General features: G+C 39.5%; 1 protein-coding gene across 5 annotated transcripts in view; it reads right to left on the bottom strand.

The window, feature by feature from the left end:
- YLPM1 (YLP motif containing 1) overlaps positions 1-21,664 on the bottom strand; it is a 75,244-nt gene extending 53,580 nt beyond the window's left edge. For all 5 annotated transcript variants that reach the window (XR_014293868.1, XM_082618661.1, XM_082618662.1 and 2 more), the window contains exons 1-4: positions 20,614-21,664; positions 11,468-11,704; positions 10,338-10,517; positions 8,122-9,116 (exon numbers count right to left, since the gene is read on the bottom strand). Coding sequence is in view for 4 of the 5 variants with exons in the window: in XM_082618661.1 (XP_082474787.1) it covers positions 8,122-9,116; positions 10,338-10,517; positions 11,468-11,704; positions 20,614-21,486 (2,285 nt within the window). In the remaining variant the exon portion in view is untranslated. The remainder of the gene's footprint in view (positions 1-8,121; positions 9,117-10,337; positions 10,518-11,467; positions 11,705-20,613) is intronic.
- Positions 21,665-24,605: the final 2,941 nt, after the last annotated feature.

Genomic DNA, 24,605 nt, shown 5'->3' with positions numbered 1-24,605 from the left:
TCCAGGATAGATATCTTGGGTCACAAATCAAGCCTTGGTAAATTTAAGAAAATTGAAATTGTATCAAGTATCTTTTCCGACCACAATGCTATGAGACTAGACATCAATTACAGGAAAAGATCTGTAAAAAATACAAACACATGGAGGCTAAACAATACACTACTTAATAACGAAGTGATCACTGAAGAAATCAAAGAGGAAATTTAAAAATACCTGGAAACAAATGACAATGGAGACACAACGACCCAAAACCTATGGGATGCAGCAAAAGCAGTTCTAAGAGGGAAGTTTATAGCAATACAATCCCACCTTAAGAAACAGGAAACATCTCGAATAAACAACCTAACCTTGCACCTAAAGCAATTAGAGAAAGAAGAACAAAAACATCCCAAAGTTAGCAGAAGGAAAGAAATCATAAAAATCAGATCAGAAATAAATGAAAAAGGAATGAAGGAAACGATAGCAAAGATCAATAAAACTAAAAGCTGGTTCTTTGAGAAGATAAACAATATTGATAAACCATTAGCCAGACTCACCAAGAAAAAAGGGAGAAGACTCAAATCAATAGAATTAGAAATGAAAATGGAGAAGTAACAACTGACACTGCAGAAATACAAAAGATATTGAGAGATTACTACAAGCAACTCTATGCCAATAAAATGGACAACCTGGAAGAAACGGACAAATTCTTAGAAATGTACAACCTGCCAAGACTGAATCAGGAAGAAATAGAAAATATGAACAGACCAATCACAAGCACTGAAATTGAAACTGTGATAAAAAATCTTCCAACAAACAAAAGCCCAGGACCAGATGGCTTCACAGGCGAATTCTATCAAGCATTTAGAGAAGAGCTAACACTTATCCTTCTCAAACTCTTCCAAAATATAGCAGAGGGAGGAACACTCCCAAACTCATTCTACGAGGCCACCATCACCTTGATACCAAAACCAGACAAGGATGTCACAAAGAAAGAAAACTACAGGCCAATATCACTGATGAACATAGATGCAAAAATCCTCAACAAAATACTAGCAAACAGAATCCAACAGCACATTAAAAGGATCATACACCATGATCAAGTGGGGTTTATTCCAGGAATGCAAGGATTCTTCAATATACACAAATCAATCAACGTGATACACCATATTAACAAATTGAAGGAGAAAAACCATATGATCATCTCAATAGATGCAGAGAAAGCTTTCGACAAAATTCAACACCCATTTATGATAAAAACTCTGCAGAAAGTAGGCATAGAGGGAACTTTCCTCAACATAATAAAGGCCATATATGACAAACCCACAGCCACCATAGTCCTCAATGGTGAAAAACTGAAAGCGTTTCCACTAAGATCAGGAACAAGACAAGGCTGCCCACTCTCACCACTCTTATTCAACAGAGTTTTGGAAGTTTTAGCCACAGCAATCAGAGAAGAAAACGAAATAAAAGGAATCCAAATCAGAAAAGAAGAAGTAAAGCTGTCACTGTTTGCAGATGACATGATACTATACATAGAGAATCCTAAAGATGCCACCAGAAAACTACTAGAGCTAATCAATGAATTTGGTCAAGTGGCAGGATACAAAATTAATGCACAGAAATCTCTGGCATTCCTATATACTAATGATGAAAAATCTGAAAGTGAAATCAAGAAAACACTCCCATTCACCATTGCAACAAAAAGAATAAAATATCTAGGAATAAACCTACCTAAGGAGACAAAAGACCTGTATGCAGAAAATTATAAGACACTGATGAATGAAATTAAAGATGATACAAATAGATGGAGAGATATACCACGTTCTTGGATTGGAAGAATCAACACTGTGAAAATGACTACTACCCAAAGCAATCTACAGATTCAATGCAATCCCTATCAAACTACCACTGGCATTTTTCACAGAACTAGAACAAAAAATTTCACAATTTGTATGGAAACACAAAAGACCCCGAATAGCCAAAGCAATCTTGAGAACGAAAAATGGAGCTGGAGGAATCAGGCTCCCTGACTTCAGACTATACTACAAAGCTACAGTAATGAAGACAGTATGGTACTGGCACAAAAACAGAAATACAGATCAATGGAACAGGATAGAAAGCCCAGAGATAAACCCACACACATATGGTCACCTTATCTTTGATAAAGGAGGCAGGAATGTACAGTGGAGAAAGGACAGTCTCTTCAATAACTGGTGCTGGGAAAACTGGACAGGGACATGTAAAAGTATGAGATTAGATCACTCCCTAACACCATACACAAAAATAAGCTCAAAATGGATTAAAGACCTAAATGTAAGGCCAGACACTATCAAACTCTTAGAGGAAAACATAGGCAGAACACTCTATGACATAAATCACAGCAAGATCCTTTTTGACCCACCTCCTAGGGAAATGGAAATAAAGACAAAAATAAAGACATGGGACCTAATGAAACTTAAAAGCTTTTGCACAGCAAAGGAAACCATAAACAAGACCAAAAGACAACCCTTAGAATGGGAGAAAATATTTGTAAATGAAGCAGCTGACAAAGGATTAATCTCCGAAATTTATAAGCAGCTCATGCAGCTCAATAACAAAAAAACAAACAACCCAATCCAAAAATGGGCAGAAGACCTAAACAGACATTTCTCCACAGAAGATATACAGACTGCCAACAAACACATGAAAGGATGCTCAACATCTTTAATCATTAGAGAAATGCAAATCAAAACTACAATGAGGGCTTCCCTGGTGGCGCAGTGGTTGAGAGTTCTCCTGCCAATGCAGGGGACACAGGTTCGTGCCCCGGTCCGGGAAGATCCCACATGCCGCGGAGCGGCTGGGTCCGTGAGCCATGGCCGCTGAGCCTGTGCATCTGGAGCCTGTGCTCCGCAACGGGAGAGGCCACAACAGTGAGAGGCCCGCGTACCACAAAAAAAAAAAAAAAAAACTACAATGAGATATCATCTCACACCAGTCAGAATGGCCATCATCAAAAAATCTAGAAACAGTAAATGCTGGAGAGGGTGTGGAAAAAAGGGAACACTCTAGCACTGCCGGTGGGAATGTGAATTGGTACAGCCACTATGGAGAACGGTATGGAGGTTCCTTAAAAAACTACAAATAGAACTACCATATGACCCAGCAATCCCACTACTGAGAAAACCATAATTCAAAAAGAGTCATGTACCAAAATGTTCATAGCAGCCCTATTTACAATAGCCCGGAGATGGAAACAACCTAAGTGTCCATCATTGGATGAATGGATAAAGAAGATGTGGCACATATATACAATGGAATATTACTCAGCCATAAAAAGAAACGAAATTGAGCTATTTGTAATGAGGTGGATGGACCTAGAGTCTGTCATACAGAGTGAAGTAAGTCAGAAAGAGAAAGACAAATACTGTATGCTGACACATATACATGGAATTTAAGAAAAAAAATGTCCTGAAGAACATGGCGGTAAGACAGGAATAAAGACACAGACCTACTTAGAGAATGGACTTGAGGATATGGGGAGGGGGAAGGGTGGGCTGTGGCGGGGTGGGGGGGGCATGGACGTATATACACTACCGGGCTTGGGGTGGATAGCTGGTGGGAGTCAGCCGCGTGGCACGGGGAGATCAGCTCGGTGCTTTGTCACCGCTTGGAGGGGTGGGATAGGGAGGGTGGGAGGGAGACCCAAGAGGGAGGGGATATGGGAATATATGTATATGTATAACTGATTCATTTTGTTATAAAGCAGAAACTAACACACCATTGTTAAGCAATTATACTCCAATAAAGATGTAAAAAAAAAAAAAAAAAGAAAGAAAAAACAGGGAAGACATACATGACCAAGAAAGGGTTAATATCCTTAATTGTTCATGTATTTCATTGAAATTTCTTTATATTCAGATTTGGAAATGGATTCACTTTTATGGTCTATTTTTTAAAATTATATTTTCATTTTTGCCAATTTCATATGTGAAAATGGTATTTTTTTATTGGTTTAATAGACATTTAAATGATTGACTTACTATAAATTAGGTTAAATATATTTCAAGTGTCTATTGACTATTTCTATTGCCTCTTCTGTGAATTGCCTATGTCTTTTCTTTTTTTAATAAATTTATTTTATTTTTGGCAAAAAAAAAATGAGAATGAAACAAACTACAGCTACACACAACATGGATAAATCTCACAATAATATAATGTCAAGTGAAAGAAGCCAGACTCAAGAGTACGTACAGCATGAGTCCATTTATATAAAGTTCAAAAATAGGCAAAACTAATCTATCGTGTAAAAAGTTGGAATAGTGGTCATCTTTGGGATGAGGAAAAATGGGGAGCGGCATGAGTGGGACTTCTCAGACACTGTTAATTTCTATTTCTTAATCTGAGTCGCGATAACAGAGGTGTATCTGTGAAAATTTACTAAGCTGTACACTTATGATTGTGCACATCTCTGTATGTTCCTCTTCGATAAGTTTTATTATTGAAAATAAAAGATTCTTGGAAACCAACATCCACTAACATGACAGTTTACTGGAGCTGTGGTAGTCTTCTACAAGACTTGATGAATCCAATGATACCTACACATATAAACAGTTTCAAAAAGCTGCCCCAGATGCTCAACAATGTGGTATGCTATTTACATATGATGCATTTATGTCACTTGACTTTTTGTGAACCTTCAGTTTTTAGAAAGCAGCCTAAATCTGGATTTTTCAAAAACTCAAAGTAATTTCCAGTACTTTATTTAACAGTGCATAATTGGTAAATCAGTTAACTGTGTTCTCAGTTCTTGTTTTTCTACCCAGGTTTGTTTAAGAAACAACACACACACACACACACACACACACACACACACACACACACACACACACAAACTAGAGTGGCTTACCGTATGTTATATATATAGCAAACTCTGAATTCAACTAATAAAGGAAATTCACAAGTTTTCTTAATAGTGTGGATTATTCTTACCTCAGTCTCTTTTACTCACTTACCGGCTTCCCACTGATCTTTTTTTCCCTCACGTAACAAGGTTAAAAAAAAAAAACAAACCATGCCTGGGCAACAGTCACAAACTAGACTTTACATGGGCTAAGTGAACAATAGAAGTAGAAGGGTAATAGAAATGGCAATGACACAGCTAGATCGGGGAAAGGTTTTTAAAACAAAGTAGGAAAAAAAAAAACAACAAGGTAGAAATGTGAGCAGGATACAATTCAAGGACAAAATATGCCATCCTTATCAAAGCTGCAGGTGGAAAAAGCCAGGAAGGGATATCTCATATCTAAAAACAGTGTAATCTCCATTCATGAAGATTCAGCAGACTAGAATGCAGTTCCACCTAACCAGATGAAATGTAAAGTCTTAGAAAAAAAAAAAAAACACACAAGACAAAAAACTGTACAAGTTCAGGGTGACAGAGAACTGGCTTAATAACAGTAAGGTGAAAAAGACCTGGCTGGCCAAATTGATGTAAGCTCAACATGAGTCAACACTGTGAGAGTACTGACCCCCCCCCCCCAAAAAAAGCAATTTGTTCAGCTATATAAGTACATTTTTATAACAAAGTTAGTAATAGGCCTATGGTCTTCTCCATCTGAAGTAAGTGTTCATTCTGAAGGAGACTGACAAACCAAAGGCCCTTCAAAGGACAGTGAACAGAGACTTCCCTGGTGGTCCAGCAGTTAAAACTCCACGCTCCCAATGCAGGGGACCCAGGTTCGATCCCTGGTCAGAGAGCTAGATACCACATGCCACAACTAAAAAGATCCCGTATGCCACAGTGAAGATCCTGAGTGCTGCAACTAAGACCCAGCGCGGCCAAATAATCAATAATTTTTTTTTAAAAAGGACAGTGAACAATATAGCAGGAGAAAGCTAGCACCAATGTTATTATGCACAGAACTTCAGTTTATGTGATGGCACAGCAGAATGGTTAAGGTGGGTGGAGGGAGACAAGAGGATGGTCTTTAAACAACGGCAGGAATACACTTTAGAAGAGGGACAGGATAAATCATTATGTGTTGCACCACACAGGCAGATCTACAATCAACAGGCAGAAGTCAAGGCAACACATTTATGTTCAATGCAAGAAACACAATTTCTGTAAAACTGTCAGCACCTCGTAGGGCAGTGTTCCTTATCACAGTGCCAACGCTCAAGCAGAGCTCATCAGCTGCTTGCCACAGGAAGCACAGTGGACTTAAGAGTGTGTCAGAAGGCCCTGGATTCTAACCCCATCTCAACCATTTATTTGCCGTGTCATCTGGGGCAATTTATTTATAACCTCTCCAAATCTCTGCTCCCTTTATCCATTTACTTCATGAGATCACTGAGAGGAATAAATGAGATAATATGTGCAAGACCTAGGATGACAAAATGCAACACAAAGGTGAGTTGCTATATAGAGGGAAAGTTGCACTAGGTAACTGCTAAGTCCTCCTAGCACTGAAATTATTAACTGTCCCCTGAGGCAAAAGAAAAAAAGTTAAAGTAGGTCCTAAATTTACAAAGTCAAGATTTGGTAGGCAAAAGAGAGAAAACAGTATTATGACAGAAAAAAAGGGAGCAGGAAATCTGTGTTTTATGAGGTTATAAGAACATACTTCTCATATAGCAAATCAGTTACCATATCTAAAAGGTAATGCTCAATCCAGGAGATAAGGAGGAATTCAAATCAAGATGAAACACATGCCAAATAAATCAGTACTACAAATGCACTTGTAATCACTGACAGGATGAACATCACTGAATCACGGCATTAAACACAGTGCTTAACTAGTGCTCTTGCTCTGGGGACCCTCTGGATTCAGCTCCCACTATGTGGACTTAGGCTCTACTCTCCCACCTACATGATCCTGAGCAAGTTACTCAATCCTCTCAGCCCCAGTTTGTAAAGGGTAAATGTAGGGTATGAAACTGCCAAGTTCACAGGCTGTCGAGAAGACTCCATGGGATAATGTATGTAAAGCTTCTGACAAGGCTTCTGGTACTCGGTGGAATTCACGTTAATTGCCTTTAATTAGCTTTCATTTTTGGATGGAGTTCTGTTTTCTGAATATAAACTTGGAGAATAAAAAATATATTTTGTTTTCAAATATTGAAATTAGGTTTAAATTTAAAATGATGATGTAGATCCATCAACACTGAGATGGAAAACTAACCAATGCTGACAAGTGGAAAAACCAAGTTACACAAGTTACAAACTAATACACTTAGTATGCTTCAATTTTTTATGACATATGTTTTAAAAATTATTACCTCCAGATAGTAGAATTAGGTGACTTTTACATTTTTTCAATACTTTCCTGTCCTGTCTAAATTTTGTATAAGGAGTATTTCCAGTACAATTTCCAACTGGAAAAAAATCTGATTGAAAATGTTTTTCTATAAGAAAATTATCATTTAGGCCAACTTGGGGAAAAAATACTTTTACAAACTTGGAAAAATAAATTTAACACCTTTTAAAAGGTAAAAGAAAAAATTTAGAAACTACTAGTAAATGTTTTGTGTGCTTTTCTAAATAAAAATGTGGTTCAAACAAAAACATCTCCTAAACTGAGGAAAATATAAAGGATAAAAGTTCCATGGGGGCAGGGATTGTGTCTGTTATGTTACATTCACTGCTGGAAGCACAAATATTAATAAATATTTGCTGAACAAATGGATAAAAGTCCTATTTACCCTTACACTAAATTCCATTACCTTATTTCACTAGATGCTTATTCATTTTTATCTCCAACAGCTGGCATATCATGTCACAGAAAGTTACCAATCCAGTTATTTGTTACATAAACAAAAAGCAAAAAAGATCAATAAATTTAATAAAAATTGCTTTTGAAACTAACAGTCACTAAGGAATTGATAAGCATTACTCTAAACCACTACATTCATCCTGGACTAAAATCGCTACATACAGGATAAAAGCAATGACATCAAAGAAAGGGGGGCATGTTGCCATTTCTAGATTTCATTACATCATGTCTAATAAGTGAACAACACTAACATTATTAACTGTAAACCAGGAATGTATATAGAAGTACAAAGAGAACGTAAAAGCCTACCCAGTCTGTATCAGCAAAGCAGCAAAACCACCACACCCCCACTCCCCACCCGCTCCCAAAAGAAAGGCAGACCTACCTTGGGCCTCTTGGACCTTCCAAGTAACTGCTTCTAGGAGGATCTGGAAGCAATCCACCTGACCTCCCTGGCATGTCCTTGACTGAAGTGATTGGCTGAGATGGAGCAGCTGAAGACTCCCCAAGTCCTTGCTCAGATGAGAATGAACTGTACGGCAGAGCAGACTTGCTCAGTGGAGCTTTAGAATTCACTTGTTCAGATGGGCCAATGGCTGATTGCAATGGAGGATGGTAAGTTGAGGGTGGGGCTGAACCAAAGGACACAGGAGTGGGAAGCAGTGCTGGTCTAGGTTTCTCTGGAACTTGGGAGTTCTGAGAACTGGAGGCTGGTGGAACTGGGGCTGTTGTTAACTGAGGAGGTATCCCTTGTGGAACTCCAGGGGGAGGTATTCCTGGAGGAGGTGTGGCTGAAGATAATGGTGGGAGGGGCATAACAGGTGGAGGTGCTGTTGAAGAGAGAGACGGTGGGGGAAGAACTGGTGGCGGCCCTGCAGAGGAGAGGGAAGGCGGGGGTAGAACTGGTGGTGGCCCTGCAGCAGAGAGAGATGGAGGCATCACAGGTGGGGGCACAGAGGTTGGTAGAGAAGGTGGCATCACAGGTGGGGGCATGCCAGGTGGTGGCACTGAAGCAGGCAGGGCAGGGGGCATCACTGGTGGTGGCAATGATGGAGGCAATACCGGAGGAGGCATTGTTGGTAGAGGTGGAGGCATCTGAGAATATGGGACAAAAGGTGGCGGCATGGACATGTTCCCCATATACTGGTTCTTCATGTTCTGAAATGAATTGACTTTCTCCTGGAGATAGGTCTGAGTGGCTTTCATATGTCCCTGCCATGTTTTCCACTGCTTCTCATACTCCTGAAGCTGATCTTTATGAGGATAGGAATGAAGCTGTTCCTCCCACAGCTGAAACTCTCGCTCCCATTCTTGGTAGAGATGTTGAAACTGCTGCTGCTGCATCTCATAATGCCGCATCTGCAAATCTACAGACATCGTCTACAAATAAAGGGATAAAAATTATTTCAAGACATTCGTATAAGAAAATTAATCATAAGTTAAAATATGAATGAATCAAGGGCATTTGCAGCCTTAGGAAATTAGAACACAAGGCTTTGGGAGGCTAAGGATAAGCTTGTTAAATCCTTTCCATGATGATCATTCGCCTTTATCCCTTTGACTTATTTATATGTTATCACTGAGTTGGAAAAAAATCTACCAAACACTAAAGCAAATACCTATCTCAGCAATAAGTATTTTTCAAGTTTTTATTACTACTATGGGTCATTTTAAATATTACTATTGAAAATGATCTGTTATAGACATATAGGCCTAAGTTTATACCTCACAGATACAAGACAAACAAGTATCTAAGTCACTTCATCTTTTGTGGTGCATTTGCTTAGGTTTTTTGTGGTGGTTGCTTTGATATTGCTGGTGGATTTCTGCTTGTTACTGCAGTGCTTTTCAGGCAAAATCACAGGTTAACTTGAAGCGACATAAGAAGCCCTGGTTCTTCTTCTTCTTTTTTTTGGCCACTCTGCGCAGCTTACAGGACCTTAGTTCCCCGACCAAGGATTGAACCCCACGCCCTCGGACGTGAAAACACAGAGTCCTAACCACTGGACCACCAGGGAATTCCTTTTTTTTTTTTTTTAATTGAAGTATAGTTGATTTACAATATTGTGTTAGTTTCAGGTGTACAGCAAAAAAAGAAAAATATATATATATATACACACACACACATCCTTTTTCAGATTCTTTTCCATTATAGGTTATTACAAGAGAGTGAATATAGCTCCCTGTGCTATACAGTTAAGTCCTTGTTGTTTATCTATTATATATATAGTAGTGTGTATCTGTTAACCCCAAACTCCTAGTTTATCCCTCCCCCTGCTTTCCCCTTTGATAACCATAAGTTCGTTTCTATGTCTGTTGAGTCTGTAAGAAGCCCTGGTTCTTAAGTCCCTTAGCAACAGTACCCTAACATCTGCCTGGGTTAACATGATCAGAAGATTCCACTATACCTGCCCTTCCCCAAGAGCGTTTTCACAATACCACATTTCCCAAGCCCCAAGTAATGGGACAAATCACTACTTGGGCACTCCAGGGGAAACACCTGATACCTTTCCTTCTTCGTACTTAAATCTCTTTCATGAGAAACCAATCCCTTTAACATCCTGGGGCAACTTCCCGTGTGGCAGCGGAGGAAGCGCTCACCTGTATGTGTGGTGGATGCTGTATGATCTGCTGGTACTGTTGTAGGATCTGCTGCAACTGAGTGTGCTTCTGCATTATCCCCTGATACTGGAAGCCAACTCGATGCTGCTGGTGCTGCTGCCAGTGCGCTGCTGCAGCCTGCAACTGTTTTAACCTGGCGTCTTCTTCCGGGTCCTCAGACTAAAGATAAAAGAGAGGGTACAGTGTTTTTCTAGGTCATAAACAGCAACCAAATTAATAAGAGACCTGAATATTTTATAAAGTACTGTGTTGTAACAGTATTGTGTTATAAAGTCCAGAATCCCTGCAACTCTGAGAAAAGCTATTCTATCTTTAGATAAAATACCTAGTTCTCTATCTATACTGTGACCATGGATACTAATGCAAAGGAATTTATAAATCCCACGGTCTTTACGAGAATAATCACCTCACTGTTCCTAAATAGGATAACCATTTCCCCAGCAGAAAATCAATCCACAGTTACTATCCTTTTCACTATATGAGAACTCTCTTTTTCACCTTAGTCACTTTTCACCAGCTGACTACAGTGTAATCATCATGTTTCATTAATGTTTCCACATAAGGCTCTTGGGAGAACAATGACCTTTGGACCAATGTGAGAACTTTCCATGTGCCAGTCAGTACGCTAAGCGACAAGGATTATCACATTTAATGCTTTAATAGCTCAATAAGAAAGCTACTATTTGAATATGCCCATTTTGTAGATGAGGAAATTGAAGCACAGAATGGTTAACTAACTTGCTCAGAGTCACCACCAGCAAGTAGCAATGCCTGGACTACAGCCCGGGCAGTTTGACAATAAAAGCTGAATCTCTTAATTATTGCCCTGTGCTGCCAATATGAAAACACCCACCCTTGCATCCCTTTAGTGCTTAGAGACACTCAATTCAGAAGTGTCTAATTCTTCACGCTCACTTAAACGACGAAAAAATGCCTTTTCTAAACCTGATATGGCACACATCTGACTATTCCACAAATGAAATTTTACATGCACTTAAAAAGAAAACACATGAAAATATATATCCATTTATAACAAAGGTACATATATATATGAATCATAAAAAAATGGAACAACTTAATAAATACCAAGTAATTAATTTCATGGTTACCTGGGGTTCCTCAGGTGGGAGAGGAGGTGGTACGTCCTCATTAGGGGGCGGTAATGGGGGCTCCTCCGATGGAGGGGGTTCTGGTACTTGGCTGGTGGCAGGTACAGTAACTTCTTCCTTTACTGGCTCAGCTGCATCCTTTGCTACAACAGGACCTTTTTTGTGTCCCGGCAAATGCACTTTTGTCCTCTGCTGCAAACTAAGCAGGTGCTGTCGATACCAATACTGCTGCTGTTCCTACAACAGAAACCATTTTTAAGTCAGAAAGAGAAAAACAAATATCCTATATTAACGCATATACGTGGAACCTAGAAAAATGGTACAGATGAACCGGTTTGCAGCACAGAAACAGAGACATAGATGTAAAGAACAAACGTATGGACACCAAGGGGGGAAAGTGGCTGGGGTGGTGGTGGTGTGATGAATTGGGAGATTGGGATTGACATGTATACACTGATGTGTATAAAATGGATGACTAATAAGAACCTGCTGTATAAAAAAATAAAGTTAAATTTTAAAATTAAAAAAAAAGAATTTTAATCGACAATCCTGTATATCTGCAACTTGGTTTTGACAGGGAGCTACATTTGTGTCTGTGTTCATGTATTTATACATAAGAAAAGGCAAATCTGAACTGAGAAAGGCAAATAAATAAACACGATCTTTCAATTCCTCCCCCAAATTTATATATTTAAGTTAAACCATACATATTAATTCAACATACTTCTCTATTCTCATTAAAAAAACATGCTTTTGGAGGTGAGAGTAGTCTTTCTGATAAAAGATCAGAGTAAATCTTTTCCGTATTCATAGCTATTGTTTTTAACTTGCCTTTAGTTGGTTCAGTTTTATCCATGGGGGTCTCGTGATTAATGAACGTAATAGTCCTACCTCTTCTCTCTGTCTTCTCTTCGGCAGTGTCCTTCCCTCTTTTAAACACCTGCTGTATCATTTATCTTGCCATACCCAGGTATATATACATAAATGAAAATACACTGTGTTTTAGAATGCTTTCTACTTATTTTAAAAGTTTCACTTTGTCTTCCAAGTTATACTGTAATTTGATTTTCTGGAAGCTTATTTTGTGCTTCCACTTTCTAAAAATTACCACAATAATAAGTTTAATGTGGAAAAAAAATTAGAAGATACAGCCTATCCTGATTATTCATGGATTCTTTATCTGTGAATTTGCCAACTTGCTAAAATTTATTTCTAACTCAGAAATCAACACTCAGGGAACTTTCACAGTGATTTGTGGACATGCGTAGATGGGCAAAAAATTAGTTATCTGACTTGCACGTTCCTGTCTGAGGCAGAACACGGCCATGCTCTGCCTTTTTGTTTAGCTCTTATATTGTAAATAAGTGTTCTTTTCAAGGTCTATTTAGGGCCACATTTTTCACATTTCTGTACTTTTTGGTTGAAGATTTTGCTGTTTAAAATGGCCCCCAAGCATTGTGCTGAAGTGCTGTCTAGTATTCCTAAGTGCGAGAACGCTATGATGTGCCTTAAGAAGAAAATACTTGTGTTGGCTAAGCTTCTTTCAGGCATGTGTTATAGTGCTGTTGGCTGTGAGTTCAATGTTAATGAATCAACAATATACATTAAATAAGTTGTTTTTAAACAGAAACACATATAAAACAAGGTTATGTATTGATTGGTTGAAGAAAATGTGACCAAAGGCCCACAGGAACCTAACCCTGCACTTCCCCTAGGAGCAATCGTTCAGTATTCACTAATTCAGGGCTCTTGACAACTTTATAAAATATAAATACCTCAAATAAAGAGACTCAACTACAAATAAGCAATAATTAAAATCAATTTAAAAAAATCTCACCGCTCAGAAATAACTACAGGATCTTCATTATCCCAGTGTTCACTATATAATTTCCCATGGTTACAAGGTGGCATAAGGAAAAAAAAGTTGTCATAACACTAAAATATTCACTAATGAACTGCCCTATATACTTCTATAATTAACAACAGCATATAAACAAAAATAAAAACAATAGCATACATTTCTACTACAATTATAAAGATGCAGGATCTAGCAGAAGTACTACCAGTTAACAACCAAAAAGAATTTTTATAATAGGAACTGCAAAAGAGAATGACGTGAATATCAAATGTTGAAAAACAGCCCTTGGAAAAATGTATAAATCCCTAAAATATTTTTTCAACATATTCAAAAATGAAATAAATGATGATAATATAATGTTGTCACACAATTTTGTCACAAAAATTATAGTACAGAAACCTAATCTACACTTTATTCTTTATAAACTCTAAGACTCAGCTGTCCTTTATGATTTTTGAGCTTTATTTTTCAAGATTGTGTCCCAAATTAAATTTTTTACTTTTTACAATAAACTTTTGGTCCTTGTGTTAAATGGATTCAATTTACTTGCATTCACTGAGATTCATTATCTCTGGATAACCAGGATTTCCTATATTGTTACTATTTTACTGTATAACCTCTCCAATTTTACACATGCAAATATACATGATACTCTTTGTCTCATGAAACATACTGTCTTGTTATCTGTTTTCTCATTCGCAGAATGTAACTGTCTTGGGAGAGAGGTGTTTCATGCTTTTCTCATATCCTGTCTGGTGCTTATGCATAGTGCTGGAACACACAGTAGAATGTCAATAAATAGTTGCTGATCAGCTAAAGAGTTCCCTTCTAGGCTACTAATTTCTATGACCTGAAACTTGCTACATCCCTTGGGAAGAGTAAATTCCATCTCACTAACTCCATCCTGAAGTTTGGGTCATGACTGGGTTTTTCTCTTTTTAATTATCATACACATAATCATCAGTTCCTGAAATATAATTACTTTTACTATTCAACATGAAAAAAAGAGAAAAAAACCCAACACACTGTTCATGATAGTCCACAATTATGTGGTATTAAAACATTTTCAACTTTCTTCCATTATTGTATGAAAATACTGAAAACAGCAACAGGCTTATTTTTTAGCTTTAAAAAATTAATAAACTCTTTCAAGTAGAAGTTAAAAGTTTCCTTTTTTTAAAGTTACTTTGAAAGCATCACCAAAAGATACAAAGATGCAAACTATCTTTCATAAACTAGAAGCTAGTGGCTATGGATAGGAAGATTATTCAGGTCTCGATTCCTTATCAATTTATACCCACCTTATTCTCGTGCTTTCTATCTTTGTCTTAGACCCAGTCTAAGGTTAAGAACCTTGTTAGGAGCTCAAGTACTTGTTGATTTACTAACAGTATGCACTGCAGATCAATTTCTATTTAATATGAACCCAATAAGCAGAAACCAGATCTAATTCAATCCTAGGACGAGGCTTTGGCACATTTTTAAAGCTCTGCAAATGAATAATGATGAAATCATTCAGAAATGTCTTCATTGACCCCAGAGAAGGTTGCTTTATCTCTATTTTAAAAAGGAATAAAACCTGCCTGGACTTGCTAATGAAGCTGAAATAGTAGCCAGTTCTTCTGAATGTCCCATTATATCAGACAACTCCATCTCATATGGGATGTTAGTTCATAGGTAGAGGAAAATCACAGTAAATGTCACATTCAAAAAGAGACTGAATAGAGTTAAAAAGTAAGGATGTACTTGTCATAAATACCATTACCCAAAAAGATGCTAATTAATTCAGCAAGTATTTACTGACCACTTGCTACCAGTACAGTAAGGAACTAGGTACTAAATGATTCTCCAAGTAGGTAAATATAAAGAAGGAGGGACAGGGGGAGAGAGAGAGAGAGGATGAATGAATGAATGGATGAATGAATGAATGGACACATGTGTCTATGTGTGTGATGTTTTAAAGATTAATTTTGAAAGGTTGCCTTTCCTGTCCAGGTTGATTAGGATAAATGCCTGTAACATTAAATGTTCAATGTCATACCCTAAAGCAAGTGGGATGGGGAGGGGGGACTTGGTAAAATAATGAAATGAATTTCCATTTTTTAAATTTATTTAAAATATATTTATTTTCAACATTTTTGAAGTTCACACTCTATTCCAGGAATTATGGTCCCATCTTAAAAAAAAAAAAAAAAAAACTCCTTTACTGTGCCTCTTCCTCCAGCTCCTGCCCACATTCTCTCTCTCTCCTTCAGTCAAACTTCTTAAAAGAGTTGTCTATACTCACCATCCCCATTTCCTCACCTTCCATCACTCCTCAAATCAATGCAATATGGCTTCAGTCACTATGAAACTGCTCCTGCCAAGGTCAACAATAATCTACATGTCAGTAAATGCAAAAGATAACTCATAGTCTTCATCTTCCTTGACCTCTCAGCAGTAACACAGCTGACTATACCCTCCTCCTAGAAACAGTCTTCCCTTCACTTCTGTGGCACTGCACTGTCCTGATTTTCCATCTACCTATTTGGCCTTTCTTCCCATTGGTTCCCTTAGGTACTGTGGTTCTGCAGGGCTAGGCTCAATGTCCTTTAAACTTTATTCTTACTCTACACACACTCCTCAGGAGACCTCATCTATTTCTGTGCCTTCAAATACCATTTTTATGCTGATGACTCACACGTCTATGTCTCCCAGATCTCACTTCTAGACTCCAGACCTGTATCTAACTTCTAACTGGACATCTCCATTTGGAATCTTATGTCTCAAGGATCTTAAACTCAGTACAAGTCTAAAACTTAACTCATCATTTTCCCTTCATCCCCAAACCTGTTCTTCCCCCTCCTGTAGGTTATTAGTATATGGAACCACCATCCACCCAGTTTCCTATTCCAGAAACCCAGGAATCGTCCTTGATGCTTCCGTCTCCACTACTACTCAACCTCCAACTGGATTCCGGCACCAAAATATTTCTCCAGTCTTTCCACTTCTCTCCATCTCCTCCATCACCATCCAAGTCCAAGCCACTACTAACTCTTGCCTGGATCACTCTATTCACTATTCTCTCTAAATCACTCTTGCTCCTTTCGATTCCACTCTCCCCAAAGCAGTGTGAACTTTCAGAAAAGCCAATCTGTCACATTTGCCTATATAAAATCCTTCAATGGCTTCCTACTGCCCTTAGGATAAAGTCTTCATAGGTCCTCCCTGGCCTGGTTTGTACCTTCAGTAAGCCCTACTGAACTTAACTCTTTGAACTCTTATCTGGTTATTTCCTACCCATTCTTCAGGTTTCATTTAAATATTACTTGCAAAGGGAGATCTCTTCAATTAGGTCAGAGCTCCCAGCTATATTCAATCATTTGAAAAATATTTATTCTTCACCTACTATGTGCTAGACCCTGAGCAAAGCCCTGTGAATACAATGGTGAGCTTAAAAAAAAGCTAATCCTTATGGAATGGTCTAGTGATATTTTCTATTTTATAATTCCACAGCACCTTACACGTCTTCAATTACTTTTTAAATGTCTTTTCCCCGCATTGGAACAAGTGAATGAGGGCAGGTACCTTGTCTATTTTGTTCACCATTTCATCTCCAGTACTAAGCACAGTTCTTGGCACACAGCTGTTACTCAATATATATTTAAGTATTAAATAGTGACTAAGAACTCTAATCAAAGTCAACAGCTTTACCTAAATAAGTTTTAAGAATAAAAGAATAAATCACAGTTCATTAAAAAAAAGACCAGTATACATTTTAACTAGCCAGTCCTTTAAACACACAGAAAAGTTAATTCTTCAAAAAAGACACATTCCATTACATCACCACTTTACTCTGAAAACTAGAAATTAAATGGAAGAATATCAAGCACTTATCCTGTCTTTTCTATGCTAACTGTATGTCCAATCAAACAGCCCTAGTTCATGAGTGAAAGTTTTTCTTTACAGAATTCCTTATGGTAAATATAGAAGAAACAGCAGAAAAAAAATCACCATATTGTAACCTCTAACAAAGAAACAATTTACTCAAGCAAAGACCATCAATGGATGAACCACTACATGAAATATTAGATGCAAGATTGATGGGAAACTTTACAGCAGAGAAACCAGTCACCCCCCTTGATCAATCTTGGCACCACTAACTATGGGACAACCAGTGAGTGGGGGCATTGAGTGACTCCTGATGGGATGCAAATGAAGTACACAGCACTACCTAGGTTACGAAGTACACTTGCCAAAAGAAAGGTGAACTTAAATCTAAGAAGGCTGCACAGTTAATGCCTAGTTTACAAAAAAAATGGGAGAGAGAGGAACAAGTCAAATGACACCAACGAGACAGCAGACAAATCCAGGACGTGGGACATTCTACAGGATGACTAACAGAGATTTTTCAACAAGCTCAACGGCAAGGGTAGAGAAGCAGAATAGGAGAGACTGACCTAAATCAGGGATTCTCAAGTGAGAGTGATTTTGCCCCCCAGGGGATATCTGGCAATATCTGGAAACATTTTTGGTTGTCACAACTGGGGGCTGCTGCTGGCATCTAGCAGGTAGAGGCCAGAGATGCTGCTAAACATCCTACAATGCACAAGACAGCCCCACAACAGAATTATTCTGCCCCAAAATGTTTATATTGAATCCCAATTTGAACAAACCATCAAAACTTTCTTAAGTCCATGGGGGAATTTTAACATGGATAATATCAAGGAATTTTTATTAGTATGATGAGACAATAGGGGAAATCTGAACAGATCTGGTATTAGATGATAGAAACCTGTTAATTTTGTTAGGTGTTATAACGTGTTTACCTTAGAAAAAGTCCTTTAAAAAAATGTCTAAGAATGTAGGAATGAAATGATGTGAGATCTAAGATTCATTTAAAAATATTTCAGCAAGAACAACAGTAAAGGGGCTTCCCTGGTGGCGCAGTGGTTGAGAGTCCGCCTGCCGATGCAGGGGACGCCGGTTCGTGCCCCGGTCCGGGAAGATCCCACATGCCGCAGAGCGGCTGGGCCCGTGAGCCATGGCCACTGAGCCTGCGCGTCCGGAGCCTGTGCTCCGCAACAGGAGAGGCCACAACACTGAGAGGCCCGCGTACCGCAAAAAAACAAAACAAAACAAAACAAAACAACAACAACAATAAAGAACAACAGTAAAGGCCTAGGCGAAGCATACATGGTAAAATCTTGACAGCTGTTGAATCTGAGTGATGGGTATATGGGGAGAATCATACCATTTTCTCTACTTTTGTGCATGTTTAAAATCTTTCACCATAAAAAAATTTTTAATGAAATATTCCAAAAATAAAATATGAATCAACAAAGAAGGGTTAATTGTCACAGATTGGCACTGGCGTGAAGAAAATGTTTACCACCTAATAAACCGAAGTATCCTAAGTCTAGAACACGACAACTCTTGTATCTTATTCAACAAAACTTTGTGGAGAGCCGACAGTTGGCAAGACACTGTCCTAGGTGTTACAGGGGATAAAAAGGTAAGTGAGGCAGTCTCTGTCTGCAAGGGACTTACAATTTGAAGAACAGAGCCAAACCACATGGGTAAGCTGAAGCACGGCTTCACAGAGACCCTGATATTTGAGATGTGCCTCGAAAGCAATACAACTGTAAGGGGGGAGAGAGGGTTGAGGAAGTTGGGATGAATTCTAGAGAGGTAAAAAAAACCTAAAGAGGCTCAGCAAGGGCCTTCTTGATCTGGCCCATTCACACCTCTCAAATCTCATCTTCCACCACTTTCTTTACGGCTCTCATCAAAGAATTTGAGGCACTGAATAGTCAAAGCACTAAAAGAAGTTCACTATAGACAAAGGTACAAAGACAGAAAAACAAAAACAGTGTTCGTGCTAAATATTCATATTAAGGACCGGTCTGATTCCCGCCCCCATCCCCCACTACCAAAAAACAATTCATTTGTCTAAAAGAGGCCAGAAAAAGTCCAGTAGAGATGAGGATATAAATGTCATATTTTGGCTTGCACTAACTCTGAGAGTGCTGGACAACAAAGGCACTGGAAATTTCAGAGTGAGGTGGTAAAGGGGGCAAAAATTCCATCTCTGTTATAATGGAGGAATCAGGAGAAATAACCTGATGGAATAGTACTAATTTGGTGTAAGCTAACAGAATCTCTCATTCTACTGTTTTATCCCAGCATCTCAAGTGTCTTCTCCTGATGATGTGCCAAGCACCACATCTTGCTTACTTAAAACAACCTGTTTCTCTTCTTAATTTCTAATGCCAAACCACTGTAAAATTAGAATAATGTCTTTTGGAAATCTTTATATGTAAATCTGAGCTTGTAGATTAAAAGATTCTCTTTTTTCACGAGGGAATCTAGGTAGATTAGTAATTGCTAAAAGTGTCTATTTTAAGAAACCAAAACAAATTATTTCTTCCACTTTAATTTTATCTTCTTTCTTAAGAAAGGAATTCATATTACTGCTACCCTATCAATCTTTGACAGGGAAGCATCACTTGAAAGAGAAGTTTAGAAGAATGGCTCTCTCATGAATGAAGAGATGTCACAACCATTTTTTTAAAACTTGGCCGAATTCCAAGGCTGCTACTGTGGAGTAAATGGTAACAACAATGCAATGCAGCAAACTGGTCATGTCTTAAAACTATCTTTAAGTGATGTGAGAAAAGGATGTACGGGTCAGCTCCTTAAATGAACAACAGATTCCCAAAAAGGTCAAATATGTAGACTTCCCTAGGTATGGCATATATATCTATAAACATAATTAGGATGTTCCTGATTAGAACAAGATTTCCATCCTTCATTTGCTGAGACTTCTTAATTCAGGAAGCTGACAGCTATCAGTGGCCCTTAATTTTCTTTTAAAGCAACTAACTGGTCATAAGATTCATATGCATTTCAGGTGTCAGCTCTTTGAGAAGCTTCTTTTTTATGCCACCTCTAAAATAGAATTTTAGTTTAAGTTACAATTAAACAAGAACAACAAAAAAGCCCTTTGCAACAGCAACAAAACCTAGAAGCATGGTCAAAGGAAACCAAGGAATATATCTGAGAAGTAACTCTTGAGCCACCCCATCACTCTGGTGTCTAGAAATATCTTCACTGTTCTTTTAATAATCCACATTTAGCTAATTAAAAAGCTGGGATGTCAGACCTTTGACTTTTATGGAATACTCTGGAGTGTAAATTAGCCAGTTATTGTGTGTTGGAATTAGGCTAAGCACTGGGTAAAGCCCCCAGGCCTGCTCACTTAGGGCCCTCTAGGTGAGAGACGCAGCTTGAGCAGATGTTTTCTTACCTGTGGAGTCATCGTAGAGGGATCTGGCTCAGGGGCAGCTTGCTGCTGTTCAGCACCCTTGTTCTTGGCCCCGCTCTCCAAAGGCTCTTGCTGGACAGTTGTCTTATTCCCAGAAGGGGCGGACGGCGGTGGCGGAGCTAGCAGCTGGGATTTAGAATGGCCTTGGGAGGGGCGGGAAGGAGATGCCTGAGAAGAGGGCAAGTAGGACTGGGAATGGCTCAAATAGGACTGCGAGGAGGAGGAAGAGGAAGAATAAGATGGAGTGGGCGCCAGGTAGGACTGGGAAGGTGGGGACTGAGAAGGGGACGGCTGAGCGGGAGGCAGGTAGGGCTGAGACGAGGCCGGGGGATAGTACGAGGGTGGTGGCTGAGGTGGAGGCATGTAAGATTGAGACGGGGGCATGTAAGACCCCGGCGGTACTGGGGGAGATTCAGGGGGAGAATCCAGCTCCATGGGAACCAAACCAGGAGGCCCGTCTCGTTGGTGGTGGAGCATCTGGTGTTTGTACTGCTGCTGCTTCTGATAGCTGAGAGCCGGCCCAGGTGGCGGGGGCATCGGCGGCGGCGGTGTCTGCCAGTCCCCGTAGCCGCCCCCCGGCATCACCGGCGGGGGTGGCAGGGGGGGCGGAGGAAGGTGATGGGGCTGGAGCACGCACTGCATTTGCTTCTGGTGCATCTGCTGCAGCTGCTGGAGCTGCGCCAGGTGCTGCTCGCGGAAGCTCATGAAGCCAGAAGAGGAGGGGGCCGCGGGAGTCGTCGAGCTCGAGTACCCGGGCCCCGGCGAGGCCTCAGGAAGCGCCACCGGCGGTGGCGGCGGGACCGGCGGCGGCGGATAGTGGCTGCTCCCGCCATACCGGCCCCAATTCGGGTACATATCGGAGAAGAAGGCGCAGCGCTCGTCCCGGCGTCGTTACGCTTCGCAACCGACCTCCAGGAGCTGCGGCGACGACGGCGACAGCCGGAACTCGCGGCGCCTACAGGCCCCGGAGCGTGTAAACGGAGCGCGCCAGTGCGCCGGCGCTACCGAGCTGCGCCCGCGACCGGGAAGGTGGGGACGGTACCGGGGCGATTACGCCTGCGCAGTAGCCACCGAGAGGAGAACAAAGGCAAGATAGAGCGGCCCTTTGCTTGGCGACTCTCGGTTGCCATCTTGCTTCCGGTTGGGATAATGTAGGGGCGAGTGAATGTTCCTATATAGCCAAGGAACCATAGAGTCTCACAGCTGAGAGCGGTGGTAGAGATCCTATCGCTCTACGGGTTCGCTTTTGAATGGAAAAAAAAAAAAAGGTTCCATTAACAATAGCAACAACAACAAAAAAACATGAAGCAGGTAGGAATAACACTAATAAGAAATATGCAGAATCTCTATAAAGGAAACTACAGAACTATACAGTCTCATATCCGAGTGGAATAAAATTAGACTTGAAATAATGGAAAGGTTTACCATGGTTCTGAATGAAAAGAGGAAAAATTATAAAGATGTCAGTTCTACTCAAATTAAGTGAATAGACTTAATTCAATTCTAACAAAAAATCCAATTAGGAACAAATCTGTGAAGATGTATTCTGAAGACAGAATGTAAGAGTACATCAATTCCTGCAGGTTTTGTAAAAGGGAAGAAAGGGAATTCTTTAGAATAATTCAACGCAGAAGAATTTATGTTGGAGAATATCAGTCAAAGGAAAGATAGCAAAAGCCAGATAACAAGATTGTCTAGAGAGGACCAGATTGGATTTAGAAAATAATCCAATCTCATGTAATACTAAACATGAGCCCATTTGGCTTGAGAGAATCACTGAAAAACAAAGCTGATACACACTGAATTCTGAAAACAAAACAAAACAAAAACCTACCTAACTCTGAGACTATTAAGTGTGTCAGTGTGTCAGTTGTGCACCACTTAAAGGTTTGACCTTGCTTCCATCTTAATAACCCAGATCTTCACCTCTCATAGGAGGTGGATGTGAGCGGAAAGTGGGGCAGCTAAGTTTCCTTTGGAAGAAAGAGCTTTTCATTCTCAAATAGGAATTTAGCTGTGTTTCTTTTAGCTTTTATTGAAATATAAAGTATATACATAAAATTACAAATCATAGTGTACAGCTTAGTGAATTTTCACAAAGCAATCACACTTCTGTACAGATCAAGAAGCAGAACATTATCCAACTCAGAAATCCCACTTGTAATTTTAATATTTTCTATTGAAATTCTCTGTGAAAACTATAAAAATAAATGTAATTTACTATAGAACAGACAAGGAGAAAATCAGATGATCACCTCATTAGATGCAGAAAAAGAATGGTTTCTTTCATTTCATAAATTTCAATATCCATTTATGATTTTTAAAAAGATTTGCAAGCCAGAAATAAAAGGAAACTTCCTTAATCTTATACAGAGTATTTACTAAGAAAACTACAGCAAACATCACAGTTAATGCTGAAAACCTGAAAGTTTTCCCACTGAGATCAAGAACAGATGTCCACTGCTATCATGTCTGTTACAGGTTGAACTGTGTCCCCCCCACACCCCCCAAAAAAAGATGTTTAAATCCTAACCCCCAGCACCTCAGAATGTGACCTTATTTGGAAATAGGGTTGTCCCAGGTGTAATTAATTAAGATGAAGTCATACTGGAGTAGGATGGGCCCAAGTAGTCTCCTTATAACATGGCCATTTGAAGACAGCACACAGAGAGAATGCCATGTGATGGTGAAGGCAGAAATGGAGTTATGCAGCTGCAAGCCAAAGAATGGAATAAATGGAATTCTCATATGCCGCTGGTGGGAGTGTAAATTGGGATGACTACTCTGAAATACTATTTGGCACTATCTACTAAAGCTGAACAACCCCAGAGCCTATGACCCAGGAATCCCACTCCTAAACATATAACCAACAGAAATGCATATATATGTTCACCAGAAGGTATGTACAAGAATGTTCACAGCAACATTATTTGTAATGGCTGAAAACTGGAAAACAACACAAATGTCTACCTACACTAGAATACATAATCAAGTTGTAGTATATTTGTACAATGGAATACAAAACACCAAAGAGAATGAATGATCTATAACTACATGAAACCACTCAGATGAATCTCACAATGTTGAGCAGAAGAAGCTAGACAGAAAAGAATATATACTATATGTTTTCACATATATAAGTTCAAAAATAGACAAAATTTATATATAGTGTTAGAATTCAGGACAGTGGAGGGATAGTGACTGAAAGGGAGCTGCTAAGGCTGTTTCGCGATCTGGGTGCTTGTTACATAGGTATGCTCAGTTTATGAAAAGTTCAAGCTGAACCACTTTTGATTTGTGCACTTTTCTGTTTGTATAATTCAATAATAATGTACCTCCAAGAAAACTGTGAAATATGGAAGTTCAAAAGAATATTTACTGTAAAATTGACTTTACATATAGTTCAAAAATAGACAAAATTAAATCATAATGTTAAAAGTGAAGGTAAGGACTTCCCTGGTTGTCCAGTGGTTAGGGCTCTGCACTCCCACTGCAGGGGGCACGGGTTCAATCCCTGGTTGGGGAACTAAGATCCCGCATGCCACACGGTGAGGCCTAAAAAAAAAAAAGAAAATAAGGAAGGTAGTGGTTGCCTTTGGGGAGAAGGAAAAGGGTAGTGACCAAGAGGGGTCACAAGTAGGGTTTTAAGTGCTAACAATGTTCTATTTCTTGAACCAAGTGGTAATTACATAAATATTTGCTTTGTTAAAACTTATGAGCTGTAAATTTATCCTTTGCGCTTTCCTGTTTGTGGTGTTTTTTTTTTTTTTTTTTTTGCGTTACGCGGGCCTCTCACTGTTGTGGCCTCTCCTGTTGCAGAGCACAGGCTCCGGACGCGCAGGCTCAGCAGCCATGGCTCACGGGCCCAGCCGCTCTGCGGCATGTGGGATCTTCCCGGACCGGGACACGAACCCGCGTCCCCTGCATCGGCAGGCGGACTCTCAGCCACTGCGCCACCAGGGAAGCCCCCTGTT

The sequence above is a fragment of the Mesoplodon mirus genome, assembly GCF_964341445.2.
Source record: "Mesoplodon mirus genome assembly, chromosome: 4".
In the NCBI taxonomy this organism is placed as follows: domain Eukaryota; kingdom Metazoa; phylum Chordata; class Mammalia; order Artiodactyla; family Ziphiidae; genus Mesoplodon; species Mesoplodon mirus.
The sequence above is the reverse complement of the archived record's forward strand: the minus strand, read 5'-3'. Positions and strand labels throughout refer to the sequence as shown.